Raw genomic sequence first — 14,814 nt, 5'->3', positions numbered from 1 at the left:
ACTTCCAATAATCATCTAAGTGTGGGCAGCTCCACAACATATGAACCAAATTACCTTCTGATACTTTACATCTTTGGCACAGAGGGGAAATATTCCCATCCATCTTGTGCAATCTGAGTGGGGTAAAGTAAGTTCTATGAAAAATGTTAAATTGCATCTGTCTATGTTTTGTTGAAATCAACACTCTCTGGGACCTCTCTAAAATGTTTTGCCAATCCACATCATCATAAGTGCATCCCAAGTCTGTCTCCCATTTATGTTTAAAAGTCATTGCATTATAAATTGGCAGATTTTTGTTTATAATACTATAAATGGAGGATGTTAGACCTTTGGTGGAGGTAACAAGTGTACTAGCCATGTGATCCTCCAAAGGGGATTTATTAGGGATATTTGGAAAGTCTGTAGATTTTTCTCGAATCCAATGTCTAATTTGGAGATATTTAAATAGGTCATGTCTGGGCAGGTTAAATTTGGACGACAATTGTTGAAAGTTTGACAATATATCGTTTTTGTATAGATCCCCCACAGTTCTGATTCCATTATTGACCCATCTCTTCAATGTACCATCAGCTATGGGGTATGGAATATTAGGGTTTTCCCATAAAGGTGTCAATCTCATCAGAGATGTATCTTTACCTAATAATTTATGGGACTCCTGCCATGCTTCAAAAGCGCTCAATATTATAGGATTCTTTGTAATTTTGGAGAGGGTTTTCTTTGAGCCCAAAAAGGGAACGATCTTCAGAGGGGTTAGACCAAGCTCTACCTGTTCTATATGCAGCCACCTGACCTCACCAACCTCAGGGTGTAACCATGTCCATAAAGGGCGGAACTGCGAAGCCAAATAGTAATATCTAAAATTAGGGAGATTTAGGCCTCCCTTATTATAGGGGGCTTGGAGTGTGCTTAATTTGACACGTGGAGTTTTGTTCTGCCACAAAAAGGAGGAAATGGGTTTGTTGAGATCACTAAAAAATCCTTTGGAAACAGACAATGGGATGCACTGAAACAGATAGATAAAGTTTGGCAACACATTCATCTTAATCGTATTCACTCGACCAATTAGGGACAAAGGCAAGTCAGTCCATCTTTGAACATCGATCTTAACTCTCTCCAATAGTCTTAAATAATTGTCTTTAAAAACCTTATCACGCTCTTTTCTAATATTTATACCCAGATACTTGAAACCACTAGGACACGTTTTAAGTGGATCAATAAGTTCTCTGACATTTGTATCCTGTGCATTTAAAGGAAGAACCTCACTCTTAGTTAGATTTATTTTATAACCCGAAGCTGCGCTATACTCCTGTAAACACTGGAACAGTGGAGGGACTGAATCGGCCAAATCAGTCAAGTAAATCAATACATCATCAGCATACATGGACAGTTTATGTTCAGTTGTACCAAATTTAACACCAGAAATAGCTTCATTAGCTCTAATTGCAAGGGCAAACGGTTCAATGGCGATCGTAAACAACATGGGAGAGACGCAGCAACCCTGTCTAACTCCTCTAGAGAGCAAGAAGGGGTCCGACAGATGCCCATTGGTAAGAATTTGAGCCCTTGGCGCATTGAAAAAGGTCTTAATATATTTTATCATTTTTTCTCCAAAGTTCATTCCCTCAAGAGTCTGAAACAGGAAGCTAGGTTCAATTCTATCAAAACATTTTTCCGCATCCATTGATATTATTAATGTGGGCTCCTGTGCATTTAAAGGAAGAACCTCACTCTTAGTTAGATTTATTTTATAACCCGAAGCTGCGCTATACTCCTGTAAACACTGGAACAGTGGAGGGACTGAATCGGCCAAATCAGTCAAGTAAATCAATACATCATCAGCATACATGGACAGTTTATGTTCAGTTGTACCAAATTTAACACCAGAAATAGCTTCATTAGCTCTAATTGCAAGGGCAAACGGTTCAATGGCGATCGTAAACAACATGGGAGAGACGCAGCAACCCTGTCTAACTCCTCTAGAGAGCAAGAAGGGGTCCGACAGATGCCCATTGGTAAGAATTTGAGCCCTTGGCGCATTGAAAAAGGTCTTAATATATTTTATCATTTTTTCTCCAAAGTTCATTCCCTCAAGAGTCTGAAACAGGAAGCTAGGTTCAATTCTATCAAAACATTTTTCCGCATCCATTGATATTATTAATGTGGGCTCCTTTGTCCTTTGAGCAGCATCTATTATATGGAACAAGCGGCGAACATTATCTGACCCTTGCCTCCCCTTGACAAATCCTGTTTGGTCAGGATGGATTATTTTTGGCAAGACCAGTTCCAATCTGGTTGCGACCATTTTAGAGATTATCTTGTAGTCTGCATTTAAAAGACTTAGGGGTCTGTAGGAGCCACATTTTTGTCTATCTTTGTCAGGTTTGGGTAATAATGTTATAGTTGCCAATTCCAGAGTTGGTGGGAGGGCTTGACTGTCCAGTGCTTCCTTAATCATATTTGTCAATGGGGGTAATAATTTATCTGAAAATGATTTAAAATATTCAATTGGAAAACCGTCTGGTCCAGGGGCTTTATTATTTTGCAGAGAGTTAATGGCCAGGAGAACCTCCTCCTCAGTTACATCAGCATCTAGCCATTCTTTATCCTCAGGATTGATCTGAGGAAGAGGTACGCCCTCCAGGAAACGCTCTGCAGCAGCATTAATGGTGCCATGATCAGATTTATATAATGTTTCGTAAAAGAGTTTAAATTCAGCATTAATCTCTGTTGAACCAGTCAGAACACTGCCCTCTTCGTTAACAATGGAGTGAATAATCCTGTCTGCATCCTCCTTTTTAATTTGCCATGCTAGAAGCTTACTTGTTTTATTTCCATATTCATAATAGTGATAGTTGGTCCTAGCCAAAGCAGCCTCCGCCTTATTAGTGCACAAATTATTGTATTGAATCCGTTTTGAGGTCAAAGTATTAAAAACGTCCACTCTATTAGTTTGAGAATGTTGCTGTTCCAGCATTTTAATTTCTACGTCCAATTTTAATAAGGCTTCTCTCTTTTCCCTTGATTTATGAGCACTGTAAGACAGAATACAACCCCTCATATAAGCCTTCAACGATTCCCATACATTGGCATGAGAAGCCGAGTTCAAATTAGCCTCAAGAAAGTGATCAATTTGAGTGTTCATAGAGGAGATAAAATCCGGATCTTTTAACATGAATGATTTAAATCTCCATCGAAACGAGGAGGGCCGTACAGACTCCATTTTCCAAATCAGCTTTACTGGGTTATGATCAGATAATGCAGCTGGTAAATAAGCACAGCTCGTTACCCTTGTAATTATATTTTGTGGAGCTAAAAACATGTCAATTCTGCTATAGGATTTATGTGTATTAGAATAAAAGCTGAAGTCCTTACCATTGGGGTTAAGTGTACGCCAAATGTCACACAGTCCTAAGTCCTTCATACCATGGTTCAACACTGAGGCTGCTCTGGATGGTGTGAGTGTCTTTGGTTGAGAACGGTCAGCTGTCGGGGATAAAACCAGGTTGAAGTCACCTCCGACAAGGCACTGGCCCTCGACTGCTGCTAGTTTCAAGAGAAGGTCACTAAAAAATGATGGATCATCATGATTGGGACCATATATGTTTACTAATGTTACCCTGTTTGAGTTCAAAACACAATCTAAGAGCAAGAATCTGCCATTCCTATCCTTTTTTACTGAGTTCAATTTGAACATTATGTTTTTGTTTACAAGTATGGCAACTCCACGTGCACTAGTAGTATAGGAGGAAAAAAAGACGTGGCCGATCCAGTCCCTTCTTAGCTTCATATGCTCCAGATCAGTAAGGTGAGTTTCCTGAATGAAGGCAACACCTGTGGATAATTTCTTTAAATAAGTAATTATTTTCTTCCTCTTGATTGGAGAGTTAATTCCCTTTACATTCCAGGAGACAAAATTTAGTTCACTAGTCATTTAAATTAGTATGGAGCATATTATGATAATAAATTCCCAGCCAGGAGCACAGCGCAACAGGATTCCAATACTGTAAAGTGAGCTATGAGTCAGGTATTGTGTCCTGAATAAGGAGCTGTAGCTATTAAAATACAATAGAGAGCCCAAGTAGTGACCATTCAAATCCCCAGGAGCCCATGAAATATCCCCAAGAAAACAGAAAAACAGAAAAACAAACATTAGATGGGCTACTCTTACCTAGTGTAAGGTTGCCCTCACAGTTACTATTCATCTCTCTAAATACCAACCTCAATACAGAACAAAAATAAAAAGATTTGAAATAAAGTAGTGAAATAAAGTAGTGAATTGAAGCCTCCATCCTGCAGCTCTGAGAGAAGAAAAGAAATCCCATTATTTTGTTTTTTTTTGGAAAAAGTCATATCCACACCTCGCCTGACGATGGCGCCAATTAACCACAAAAAAAAACAGGTCAATTCTGACACTGCAGTCTAGCAACATCCCCGTGTAGCCTGTAGACATTCTTAGCATTCCAATCCCGCCCCCTCTCTCTGCTCCCTGCTAAATCTACACAAAGCACATCAGAAGTCAAAATAGTCCCCAAAATAATTTAACTTAGCAAAAATAAAAAATATGTAGAAGTATGCATATACTTTATAGCCTAACCGTTATGTGCAACAGCAAAATACAATTATATAAATTAAAGGAGTGAGGAGTATGGGCAAGATGGTAGGCCAAGCATATTTAAAGTCTAGACACCCCAGTTATTTTTTTAAAAACTTATCAATTCTAAAATCAAATATTATACTATAAGAAAAAGTAGTCCAAATGGGTTTCTACTATGTTAATTCAATAACTGGAGTGCCTATAAGGATGTCAGGTTTGATGTAGATGGAGGCATCATCACTAATAACGTCATTCGTAGTAAATCACAACATCGGTCAAAATTATTCCCCCCCTCCCCAACAAAACAAAAACTACAGATCAACATTTGAAGACATCTGATATTTGAAAAGTTAAATTCGAGCCAGAGTTCAATAAAAGAAACATCAAATTCACCATGTTAGGGAGCTTTTGTAACAGAAAAAAAAAGGCAAAACAAATAACCTAGCGGTGGAGCAATCTTGAACAGACCATCAACCTGCTAATATATATATATATATATTCTAAAGTTATATAGTTCTGCAAGTTGTTAGATCAAAAAATAAAAATAAAAATAAACAATAAATCAGGTAGAGCCAGTATATAAAGATGAAAAAAAAAGGAGAGAATGCAGAAGTGGTGATCCGAAATATAAACAAAAAATAGTCCTTGTAAAATCCAATTGTAACAAGGGAGATCCCCCTCTACGTGTAATGTAAGTCAACTAAAAAAAGTCAAACATATCTATATCAGGGAAAAGACATTGTAAAGGTAGTTATATGACTTATTCCCACTCCTTTTTCAGGAAGAATAGTTCCGTGGCTGTCCTGCCATAATGTCCGCTAGGTTTAACCTGTTGAAAAATGATCCTAATAAAAAAAAGTTTTAATCCAAGGTCTTCAAGAAGTCCTCCACTTCTTCTGGTGTGTTGAACCATTTCACAGCTCCACCGTGGGCGACACGCAATTTTGCTGGATGATGTAGGCGATAGTCAGTGATGTTTTTATCCAACAGCAGCTGTTTTACCGCTTTGTAGGCATTCTTTTTGCGTCGCGTCTCGGCGCTGCAGTCAGGGTGTAGATATATTCTTCTTTTGTCGAGGAAGACTTCTTTCATCTCTCTGGATCGGTGGAGCATCTTTTCTCTGTGCTTGAAGTTGAGGATTCTTGCTATCAGTGGCCTGGTCTTGTTCTCAATGGGTTTACCGAGGCGATGGCAGCGTTCAACGATAAACGGGGTTTCAAAGACGATAGGGTTGAGGACCTGTGGTATAATGCGTTCTAGGAATGCAGTAGCATCCCGACCTTCAGCATTTTCTGGTATATTAAATAAAACCACGTTATTTCGTCTACTCCTGTCCTCATAATCATTCAATTTGCCTTCCGCGTCTCCCAACTGCTTCTCAGCCTTTTCGAGTCGGAGAAGAACGTCCGCCATGTTGTCTTCATTAGCAGACACGCGTACTTCCATTGCTCCAACTTGGTCTGATAAAGTTGATAGAGAGTTCTCAATCGCCTTGAGAGCCGATTGAATGTTGGATGTTTTGGCATCAATCTGTTTAGACAAATCATCTTTGCACTCACGTATCGCTTTCAACACCGTCTCTAACGTTAGGGGTCCACCTCCGACCGCCATTGTTTGGCACGATGTGGCGTCGTTAGAATCCTCCGACAAAGTAGCCTTTTTGCTTCTGAGGTTGTAAGTTTCCATGCACCGACCGACGAAATAATCCAACTATTGTTCTGTTAGTTGAGGTTTTTTAAACAAATGATAACATTTTGAAGTAACTGTGAGGCAAACCGTCGGAGCTCACATGTTCATGACCGTTCTCGTCAACAGCCAAACCGGAACTCCTTAATCGAGTAAATTCTTAACGGCAATTAATCGATCATAGATTAATTGTTAACATCCCTGTTACCAGGTCATGGAGCAGGTTGTGGCCTCCAACGACACTGCAGTCATTGTAGAGACGATGTTGTCGGTAGTGGAGTGGTGGAGCTCCACGCAAGCCACCGGAATGGACCTGGTGACCCAGGCCCTGTCCAGAGTGTGTGAGCTGCTCAGGGCTTTCTTGCCCATCCTGACCGAGCTGAACTTGGAGCTGCCGGCCAACGCCGAGATGTTTGAAGAACTGATCGCGAACGTCATCGACATGGTGAGCAAGTGGCTTGTAACTAAGTACATTCACTCAAGTAATATACTTGAGTGTGATTTTGATGATTTTTTTTTTACTTTACTGGATTATTTCCAATTGTCTATACTTTTGCTTCTACTCCACTACATCTCAGAGGCAAATATTGTACTTTTACTTTACTGCAATTATTGGAAAACTTTAGTTACTACCGGTAGTTACTTTGCAGATATACATTATTACATTATAAAACACACTTTAACCACTTTAGCCCTATTTTATACCTATGGCTATTTGAAAATAGCCGATCTACAAGCTCACAACGCGTCGCACCGCGACGCGTTGTGAGCTTGTAGATCGGCTATTTTCAAACATTTTAGTACTTTTGATACATTTTGATACCAATACTTTTGTACTTTTGCTCAAGCAAATTTTGAATTCCGGACTTTTTTACTTGTAACAGAGTACTTCTACATTGCAACACTGATACTTTTACTTAACCCATTGATACCTGGAACGCTTCTGTGTCACTTTAGATGCCTTTGGCTATTCAAAAATAGCAGATATACAAGCTCATAGCGCGGCACCGAGTGCCGCGCTACGAGCTTGTAGATCTGCTATTTTTGAAAAAATCGTGAAAAAATATTTTTTATATTTTTTTCAAAAAACTGTTAGGATTTAGATTTTTTTTAAAGAATCGCCTCAGGTCTTAAAGGGTTAAGTAACACATTTGAGTACTTTTTCCAACACTGAAGGTGAGCCAGATCGGGAGCACCGGTGGCCTCCTGGCACCCATAGAGCAATTCCTGCAAGAGCTTAAAGGAGACTCTGGGAGACAGCAGCAGCAGCAGCAGCAGCAGCAGGCCAGCGCTCACGCGGGTTCCAGGCGCCGCCGCCGCGAAGCCCCGTCGAAGCCGACGAGGGAGCCCATGGACGACTTCATAGACCTGTTCTTCGTCGACTACGCCAGCCTCTTCGAGGCCCTCTCCGTGGCGCCCGCGGTGCCGGAGATCGTGGAGACGGCGCACGTGTTCTTCTCCAACGCGGACCTGGGCGTGGTGATGAAGGGGGCGACCAAGGGCCTGCCGTGGGCCCTGAACTCCTCTAAAGATGACACCATCGACGCCGCCCTGGGCGTGCTCTCCTACCTCACCCTACCCGACAATGTCCAGACGTGAGTGCAAGTTGCTTAGTATAATGTGATCGCTATAACGACCGCCAGTGGTGGAAAAAGTACTCACGTGTTTGACTTAACCCATTAAGACCTGAGGCCGCTTCTAAACATTTTTTAAATCCTAACAGTTTTTCGGAAAAAAATGTAAAAAAATAATTTTCACGATTTAAAAAAAATAGCAGATCTACAAGCTCGTAGCGCGGCACTCGGTGCCGCGCTATGAGCTTGTAGATCTGCTATTTTTGAATAGCCTAAAGTGACACAGATGCGTTCCAGGTATTAATGGGTTAAGTAAAAGTATCAATACTGCAATGTAGAAATACTCTGTTACAAGTAAAAGTCCGGGATTCAAAATTGACTTGAGTAAAAGTGCAAAAGTATTGGTATCAAAATGTACTTAGAGTACCCAAAGTAAAAGTACTCATTATGCAGAATGTCCCATTTCACAAGTTTTCGAATGTATAAAATGTATAAATATCTTTTGAAAATAGCAGATCAATGCATCGCATCGCAACACATTGTGAGCTTGTAGATCGGCTATTTTCAAATGGACGAAATGTATATGGGGTTGAAGTGGTTATATGTATGTTTTGTAATAATAATCCAAATCAAAAAAGTAACTAGTAACTAAAGTTTTCAAATAATTGCAGAGAGTAAAAGTACAATATTTGCCTCTGAAAAGTACAGAAATTTGGAAATACTCCATAAAGAAAAAATACCTCAAAGTACAGTACTTGAGTAAAATGTACTTAGTTACTTTACACCACTGACGACCACTAAGGCCTCGTTACACTGTCCTCAAACACAGCTTTAGCAATATGATGGTTGGATGTTCTTTTCCTTCCATGTAACCAGAGTTAGTGGTAGTTGCCAGCTCTGAGTACAAAGAGAGAACAATAACACTCTTTCCTTTCCCCCCCCTCCTCCCATGTTACGTAGCCTCTTTTAAACAGCAGACAAAGCTAAATGAAAAGCTACTCACAGAGCTTTTTGTGTGCATTATTTCAAATAATGGAAGCAAAAATATCAAGCAGGCCTCCGCAAAGTGCTGTAAGTGTTCCCCGGTAATAAATTGCTTCCTGTTCAATCGTTCCCAGACTGTCGATGGATCTGCTGATGGAAGCCGTTAACTTGATTCCCGACGGCCTGCCTCTCGCCGGACTCATAAAGAACGTCACCGGTGGCTTCGCCAGTGAATCTCAAGGTAACTTCATCTCTCTTCATTTACAAACTCCCTTCGCTCCTGTGACTCACTACTCCGTCTCTGGGCGATGAGAAAGCCTGCTTGTTTCTTGGACGGGCTTGATGGTGAGAAATGCATTGTCAGTTAAACCAGCCTAGTTAAACAGGGAATCCCCAATTGGTGAAGCATTAGCCTGCCTTTCCTCGCATATGTTTGCTTCATTCCCTGCTATCTCTACAAGTTAATCCATTAAGACTGGGAACGCATCTGTGTCATTTTAAGATGTCTTTGGCTATTCAAAAATAGCAGATCTACAAGCTCATATGAGCTTGTAGATTTTTTAAATCGTGAAAATTTGTGCAAATCTTTGAATATATATATTTTTTCAAGCGAACCTCTCACACAGATGCGTTCCCGGTCTTAATGGGTTAACTTAACCCACTGGCTCTCTCTGTTCGTTCCTCCCGTCCATGTCGGTTCTAATTGTACCTCTGTTGTAGCTCTCTCACCGTTCCAGCCCCCTCTCTGTGCAGCCTGCCACCGTATACTTTCTCTTAATTGTCGGTGGGCATTATTTCAATTTACGTGGCGTGTCAGGCTGTGCCGAACCATGAACCACGTTGCTTAGGAACCCTTCAGCGCTTCACTCTGACCTTCAAAGCCCTTTGGGGGATTCGCCACGTTTTTTTTTGCTAATGCTTGTTGTTATTGTCTGTATGATTACGGCCCGGGCATAATTCATTTTGGACATATGTGCTTTCAGGGTTCAATGTCGGCTTATAGTTGGAGCTCCCAAAGAACCCCGGAGCCATATGGCTCTTCTCCAACGTCAAGCCACTCAGCACCTTATTAACCCATTAAAACCGGGAACGCATCTGTGTCATTTTTTAGGTTTCTTTGGGCGATTAAAAAAATTGCAGATATACAAGATCTTCTAGATCTGCAATAAAAAAAATTAAAAAATCGTATTTTTTTTTGAGAATCTTTGAATATATATATATTTTTAAAGCGAACATTTGTAACTCAAATCTTTGCTTCTGGGGGGGTCCCTGGAACAAAACATTTTGAGAAGGGGGTCCACGGCCAAATACATGTGATTTTGGGAGGTCCTTGACATGAAAAAGTTTGAGAACCACTGATATTATAGCAAAAAACAGAACACTGTTAGGATTTAGAAGATATTATTTTGTAGAATCCCCAGTAGCAAAGATTTGAGTTACAAATTAATATTAATATCTTTAAAAGATGTATATTCAAAGATTTGCTCAAATTTTCACGATTTGAAAAAAAAAAAGCAGATCTACAAGCTCATAGCGCGGCACTCGGTGCGGCGCTATGAGCTTGTAGATCTTCTATTTTTTAAATAGCCAAAGAAATCTTAAATAAATGACACAGATGCGTTCCCGCCTTCCCGGCCTTAACGGGTTAAATCTCATTAGCAAAGTAGAATTCAATCGCTTATCCCACACTCGCTCCCCAAATGCCGCGCCTGGCAACCCACGCACTCGAGCGGACGTCCGTGACCTCGTTTTAATTGGCTGCCGGTACTCGTGTGATAATGTTTATGTTACATGGAATAACTCTAGTGAGCGGCATCAGCTGTACTCCCGTTGCAAACCTCGTTCGTTCTCCCAAACGCACACACGTACACGGACGGACGAGCTGTTGTTAATTTTTTCAGCGGTGGCCTCTAGGTGTTGGCGGCGCGCACAGGAGATTAAACAGCGTCATTGTCTAATTTTGGCCTAATTAAATATTCTGTCATGGCGTCTCGCCGCCCCCCGGGGTGGTGTTTGACTTTCTTGGGGGCTTGTCAGATGGTGTTCTAATGTGTCGACGGCGGAGAGCGCCGGCCGACCTTGTTGGCCCCATCAGCTCTGCACAGGGCTCCACTTTAAGCCATTGAAACCGGGAACGCATCTGTGTAACCACTTAAACCATTATTTTATACTTTGGCTATTCAAAAATAGCAGATATACAAGCTCATAGCGCGGCACCGAGTGCGGCGCTATGAGCTTGTAGATCTGCTTGTAGAGCTTGTAGATAGATTTTTTGAAAAAGCGTGAAAATGTGTGCAAATCTTTGAATATATATACATTTTTAAAGCGAACATTGTAACTCAAATCTTCTAAATCCTAACAGTTTTCTGAAAAAATAACGTGTGTTGCTATAATATCAGTGGTGCTCAAACTCTTTCATGTCAAGGACCACCCAAAATTATACGTATTTGGCCGCGGACCCCCCATCTGAAAATATTGTATTCCAGGGACCCCCAGAAGCAAACATTTTAGTTACAAATGTTCGCTTTAAAAACATATGTATTATTCAAAGATTTGCACAAACTTTCACGATTTTCCAATAATAGCAGATTTTCCAATAACAGCTACAAGCGCGTAGATCTGTTCTTTTTTGAATAGCCCAAAGAAATAAAAAAAATATTACTCAGATGCGTTCCCGGTCCTAACGGGTTAAGCACATCATTTGCTGCTCGCAGTCTGGCGACGCCGCCTCGAAATGGTGCTAGTCGTAATGAAGCCCAGCGGGACGTCGTGTTATGCTGTCACCTCACAGACTCCTCCGCTGCCCTCTTCTCCCTCTATGGTCCCCTTTCTCTCTCTCTCTCTCTCTCTCTCTCTCTCTCTGGTTCCCCCTACCCTCATTACCCCCCCGCCTATCTCTCTCTCCACAGAGAATCTGATGTTCATGCAGCAGACCCTCCTAACAGCGTTGGAGCTGTTCAGCACCAGCCCCACAGACCAGCGGTTCACAGAGATACTAGGACACCTGACAAAGCAGGTCTGAACGCTGGCTTAATTGACGCTATAGGGCTTAATTGGTTAATGTGTGTTTGTGTCGGAAAAAAAAGCTAATTCTCAAGCAAAGTAAACATACTTTGCAATTGTACTTAACGTAAGCACATTATTTGAGTAAATGCACTTAGTAATAATAATAATAATAATAAACATTATTTGTGTAGCACCTTTCATGACAAGAAATGCAGCTCAAAGTGCTTTACAGAGCAAGAATACAATTACAGAAAAAGTTTACAGTTTACAGTTTAGGCATTTAGCAGACGCTCTTAATCCAGAGCGATTTACAGTAAGCCAGGACACAAGATAATACATCATAATACATCATAATACATCAATGATACATCAAATGCATAAACATAGTAATCTAATAATAAAGTAATACATAAGTAAACAAATAATCTAATAATAACTAATACATACAGTACGTAAACCTAGAACCTATCATCAGCCTACATTGAAACTATACACACTATAAGATGCCAGGTCAACAATGACCTGGCATCTGTCTATATAACATGCTATCTATGTTACATTTTACATTAGTATAACTAATTTAACAATAAAGCAAAAAAGAAAAGCAAAAGCATAAAACAATGTTAAAATAAGAGCAAAAAAGGCAGTGAATCAGGCAAAACAGTGAGGACATGAATAACAACACAGATTTAAACAATTTAGGTACCAGTTTAGGTACTTAAGTGGTACTTAACTGGTTGCAGGTGTGTAATACTTAGGTGCTTAACTGGTTGCAGGTGTGTGCGCTGGAGCAGATGGACTCTGTGGCCGGGCTGTGGCAGGCGGTGGACATGGAGCCCGGTCTGATGTGCAACACCGTCATGCCCAGCCTGATGTTCGTGGCCCAGGGCCTGCTGATGAACACGTCTGAGGTGTCCGAAAGCGTCTTCCAGATCTTCATCGGGAATCCCCTCTCCTACGATGTCAAGACAGACTGGTACAACGTTTAGTTTGACACCATGTTGACATATCTCAGATTTGTTCGACAGCGCATCGTAGCTGTCGGGGCGTCAGACCTCCCTGCATGTCCACAACCGTTGCTTTTCAGGAGATGGAGAAAAAAGGAACCTGTGTTCCGACGGATCCTGTGTAGTCATTATTTAGTCACAAGCTAATACAAGTTGATAATACTATTCATTGGTTAAAATATTTATAAGTCCCACAGACTCACTTAAAGGTATAGCTCACCCCAAAAAATATATATATTTTCTATCAATTACACACCCCATGAAGCCTTGAATTCATGGAGATTTTTTTTTTTTTACGCGTTCCTGAGCCAATAATTTGATGACCGGGTGTAATTCCGGTAGGAGACTCAAAGAGACTCCTTTGAGTCTCCTACCGGATACATTAGCATCTGTCCACCGGTAATCAAATTATTGGCTTAGGAATGCGACAAAAAACCAAAATGTCTCCATGAATTCAATGATTCCAAGGGGTGTGTAATGGATAGAAAATATGTAATTGTTTGGGTGAACTACTCCTTTAAACACTTTTTCAAACATAGTGAAAGCCTACCTACAAGCCGACCTACAAGCCGATCTACAAGCTCACAACGCGCATTGTGAGCTTGTAGATCGGCAAATTTTTGCTCAACACTACTGCCAATGCCATACGACTCAATGTAGGGCATTAATTTATGAAAACAATAATAATGTTGGCATATGGAGATAGGCCACAAGGCTTTTACCCGACAGCGATGATATAATAGTAGAGAATAATAACCAGGAAGACAGGAGGAGATAGCGAAAGAGAGTTTATGAGCCACTGTCAAAACCACTTGTCAAGTAACAGTGCATCCCAGCTATAGCTGCTAGCCCGTTGAGCCAAGGCGGTGCATGTCCACCAAAACTGTTTTGTTTTTGTACAAACCAAACATTTCCACCAGTAACATGTATGCCCTTTCCCTCTTGAGCAATATATCGTACTTGACATTTGTGTGTGTGTGTGTGTGTGTGTGTGTGTGTGTGTGTGTGTGTGTGTGTGTGTGCGTGTGCGTGTGTGTGTGTCTCTGTCATTGCAGGGCCACTGTGTTCAGTGAGAGTTTCGGCCTGAATGCCAGCAGCCTGCAGGCTCTCAACATTAATGTCACCACCTCCTCAGGCAAGACCGCTCGCTCTCTAATTCAAATATGATCACAGTTTAATAGCATCACATGACAAACCACAGTGCCCTGTGGTACATTAATTACATACTCACTTTATGAAACCAACTATTTGGCCAGGAAATTCACCCAACCTAGAAAAAAAGTACTACAAATTTTTACTTCACAAGCAGAGACTGTGCAGTCCAATTAAGAGTTAATTTCCACAATACTCTACTTAGTGGGGAAGAACCACTCAGCCGCAGCTCACCATTAACATCTCCTTTTGTAGCCTTATTCAGGGGGCCAACATTAGGCGAGAATAGCCAGCAATCTACAAGCTCAGCTTGTGAATTGAGCTTGTAGATTGGCTATTTTCGGGGAAGAGATTTTTTTGTAGGGGGGATAAAGGAACGGACCAAGTATAGAGCCCTGGGGGACCCCGTTATATAGGGTTAAAGTGGTTAAATTGTAAAAAAAAAAAAATGTTTAAAAAAAAATCTACAATTTGTAGGTCTATTTTTGCTATTTTCTTCACAATTTTTTACAATGTTTGACATTTTTTTAATCTTCTGAAAATATTTGAACAATGAAATTGAAATATTTGACAATTTTCACCTATAACGACTGCATAAAATAGAGAAAGTGGTTAAAATATACAGAGGATCATAGTGTATTTTCCGTGGATCCCATCAATGAATGTTGTTGTTTTGTCCTTCTAGTGTTGTTGTAGACTGTTAGAAAAGGAATGCCATCATCTATTTTCATTTTTCTTTGCTGCACCACCTTATTATCTTCAAAGAGAACATGTTACTTCTTTCATAATAGTGGGAGTGTCATTTCTGGAA

At 40.6% G+C, this 14,814-nt stretch overlaps 1 protein-coding gene across 2 annotated transcripts in view; it reads left to right on the top strand.

Annotated features, from left to right (window-relative positions):
- abca12 (ATP-binding cassette, sub-family A (ABC1), member 12) overlaps nucleotides 1-14,814 on the top strand; it is a 163,537-nt gene that overhangs the window by 57,663 nt on the left and 91,060 nt on the right. For both annotated transcript variants that reach the window (XM_080456466.1, XM_080456465.1), the window contains exons 30-35: nucleotides 6,492-6,725; nucleotides 7,457-7,875; nucleotides 8,973-9,079; nucleotides 11,748-11,854; nucleotides 12,621-12,820; nucleotides 13,907-13,986. In XM_080456466.1, coding sequence (XP_080312592.1) covers nucleotides 6,492-6,725; nucleotides 7,457-7,875; nucleotides 8,973-9,079; nucleotides 11,748-11,854; nucleotides 12,621-12,820; nucleotides 13,907-13,986 — 1,147 coding nt within the window. The remainder of the gene's footprint in view (nucleotides 1-6,491; nucleotides 6,726-7,456; nucleotides 7,876-8,972; nucleotides 9,080-11,747; nucleotides 11,855-12,620; nucleotides 12,821-13,906; nucleotides 13,987-14,814) is intronic.

The sequence above is a fragment of the Gymnoscopelus braueri genome (genome assembly GCF_963280865.1).
Source record: "Gymnoscopelus braueri genome assembly, chromosome: 18".
Classification (NCBI taxonomy): Eukaryota; Metazoa; Chordata; class Actinopteri; order Myctophiformes; family Myctophidae; genus Gymnoscopelus; species Gymnoscopelus braueri.
Note: the sequence above shows the minus strand (reverse complement) of the source record. Positions and strands in the feature narration are given on the sequence as shown.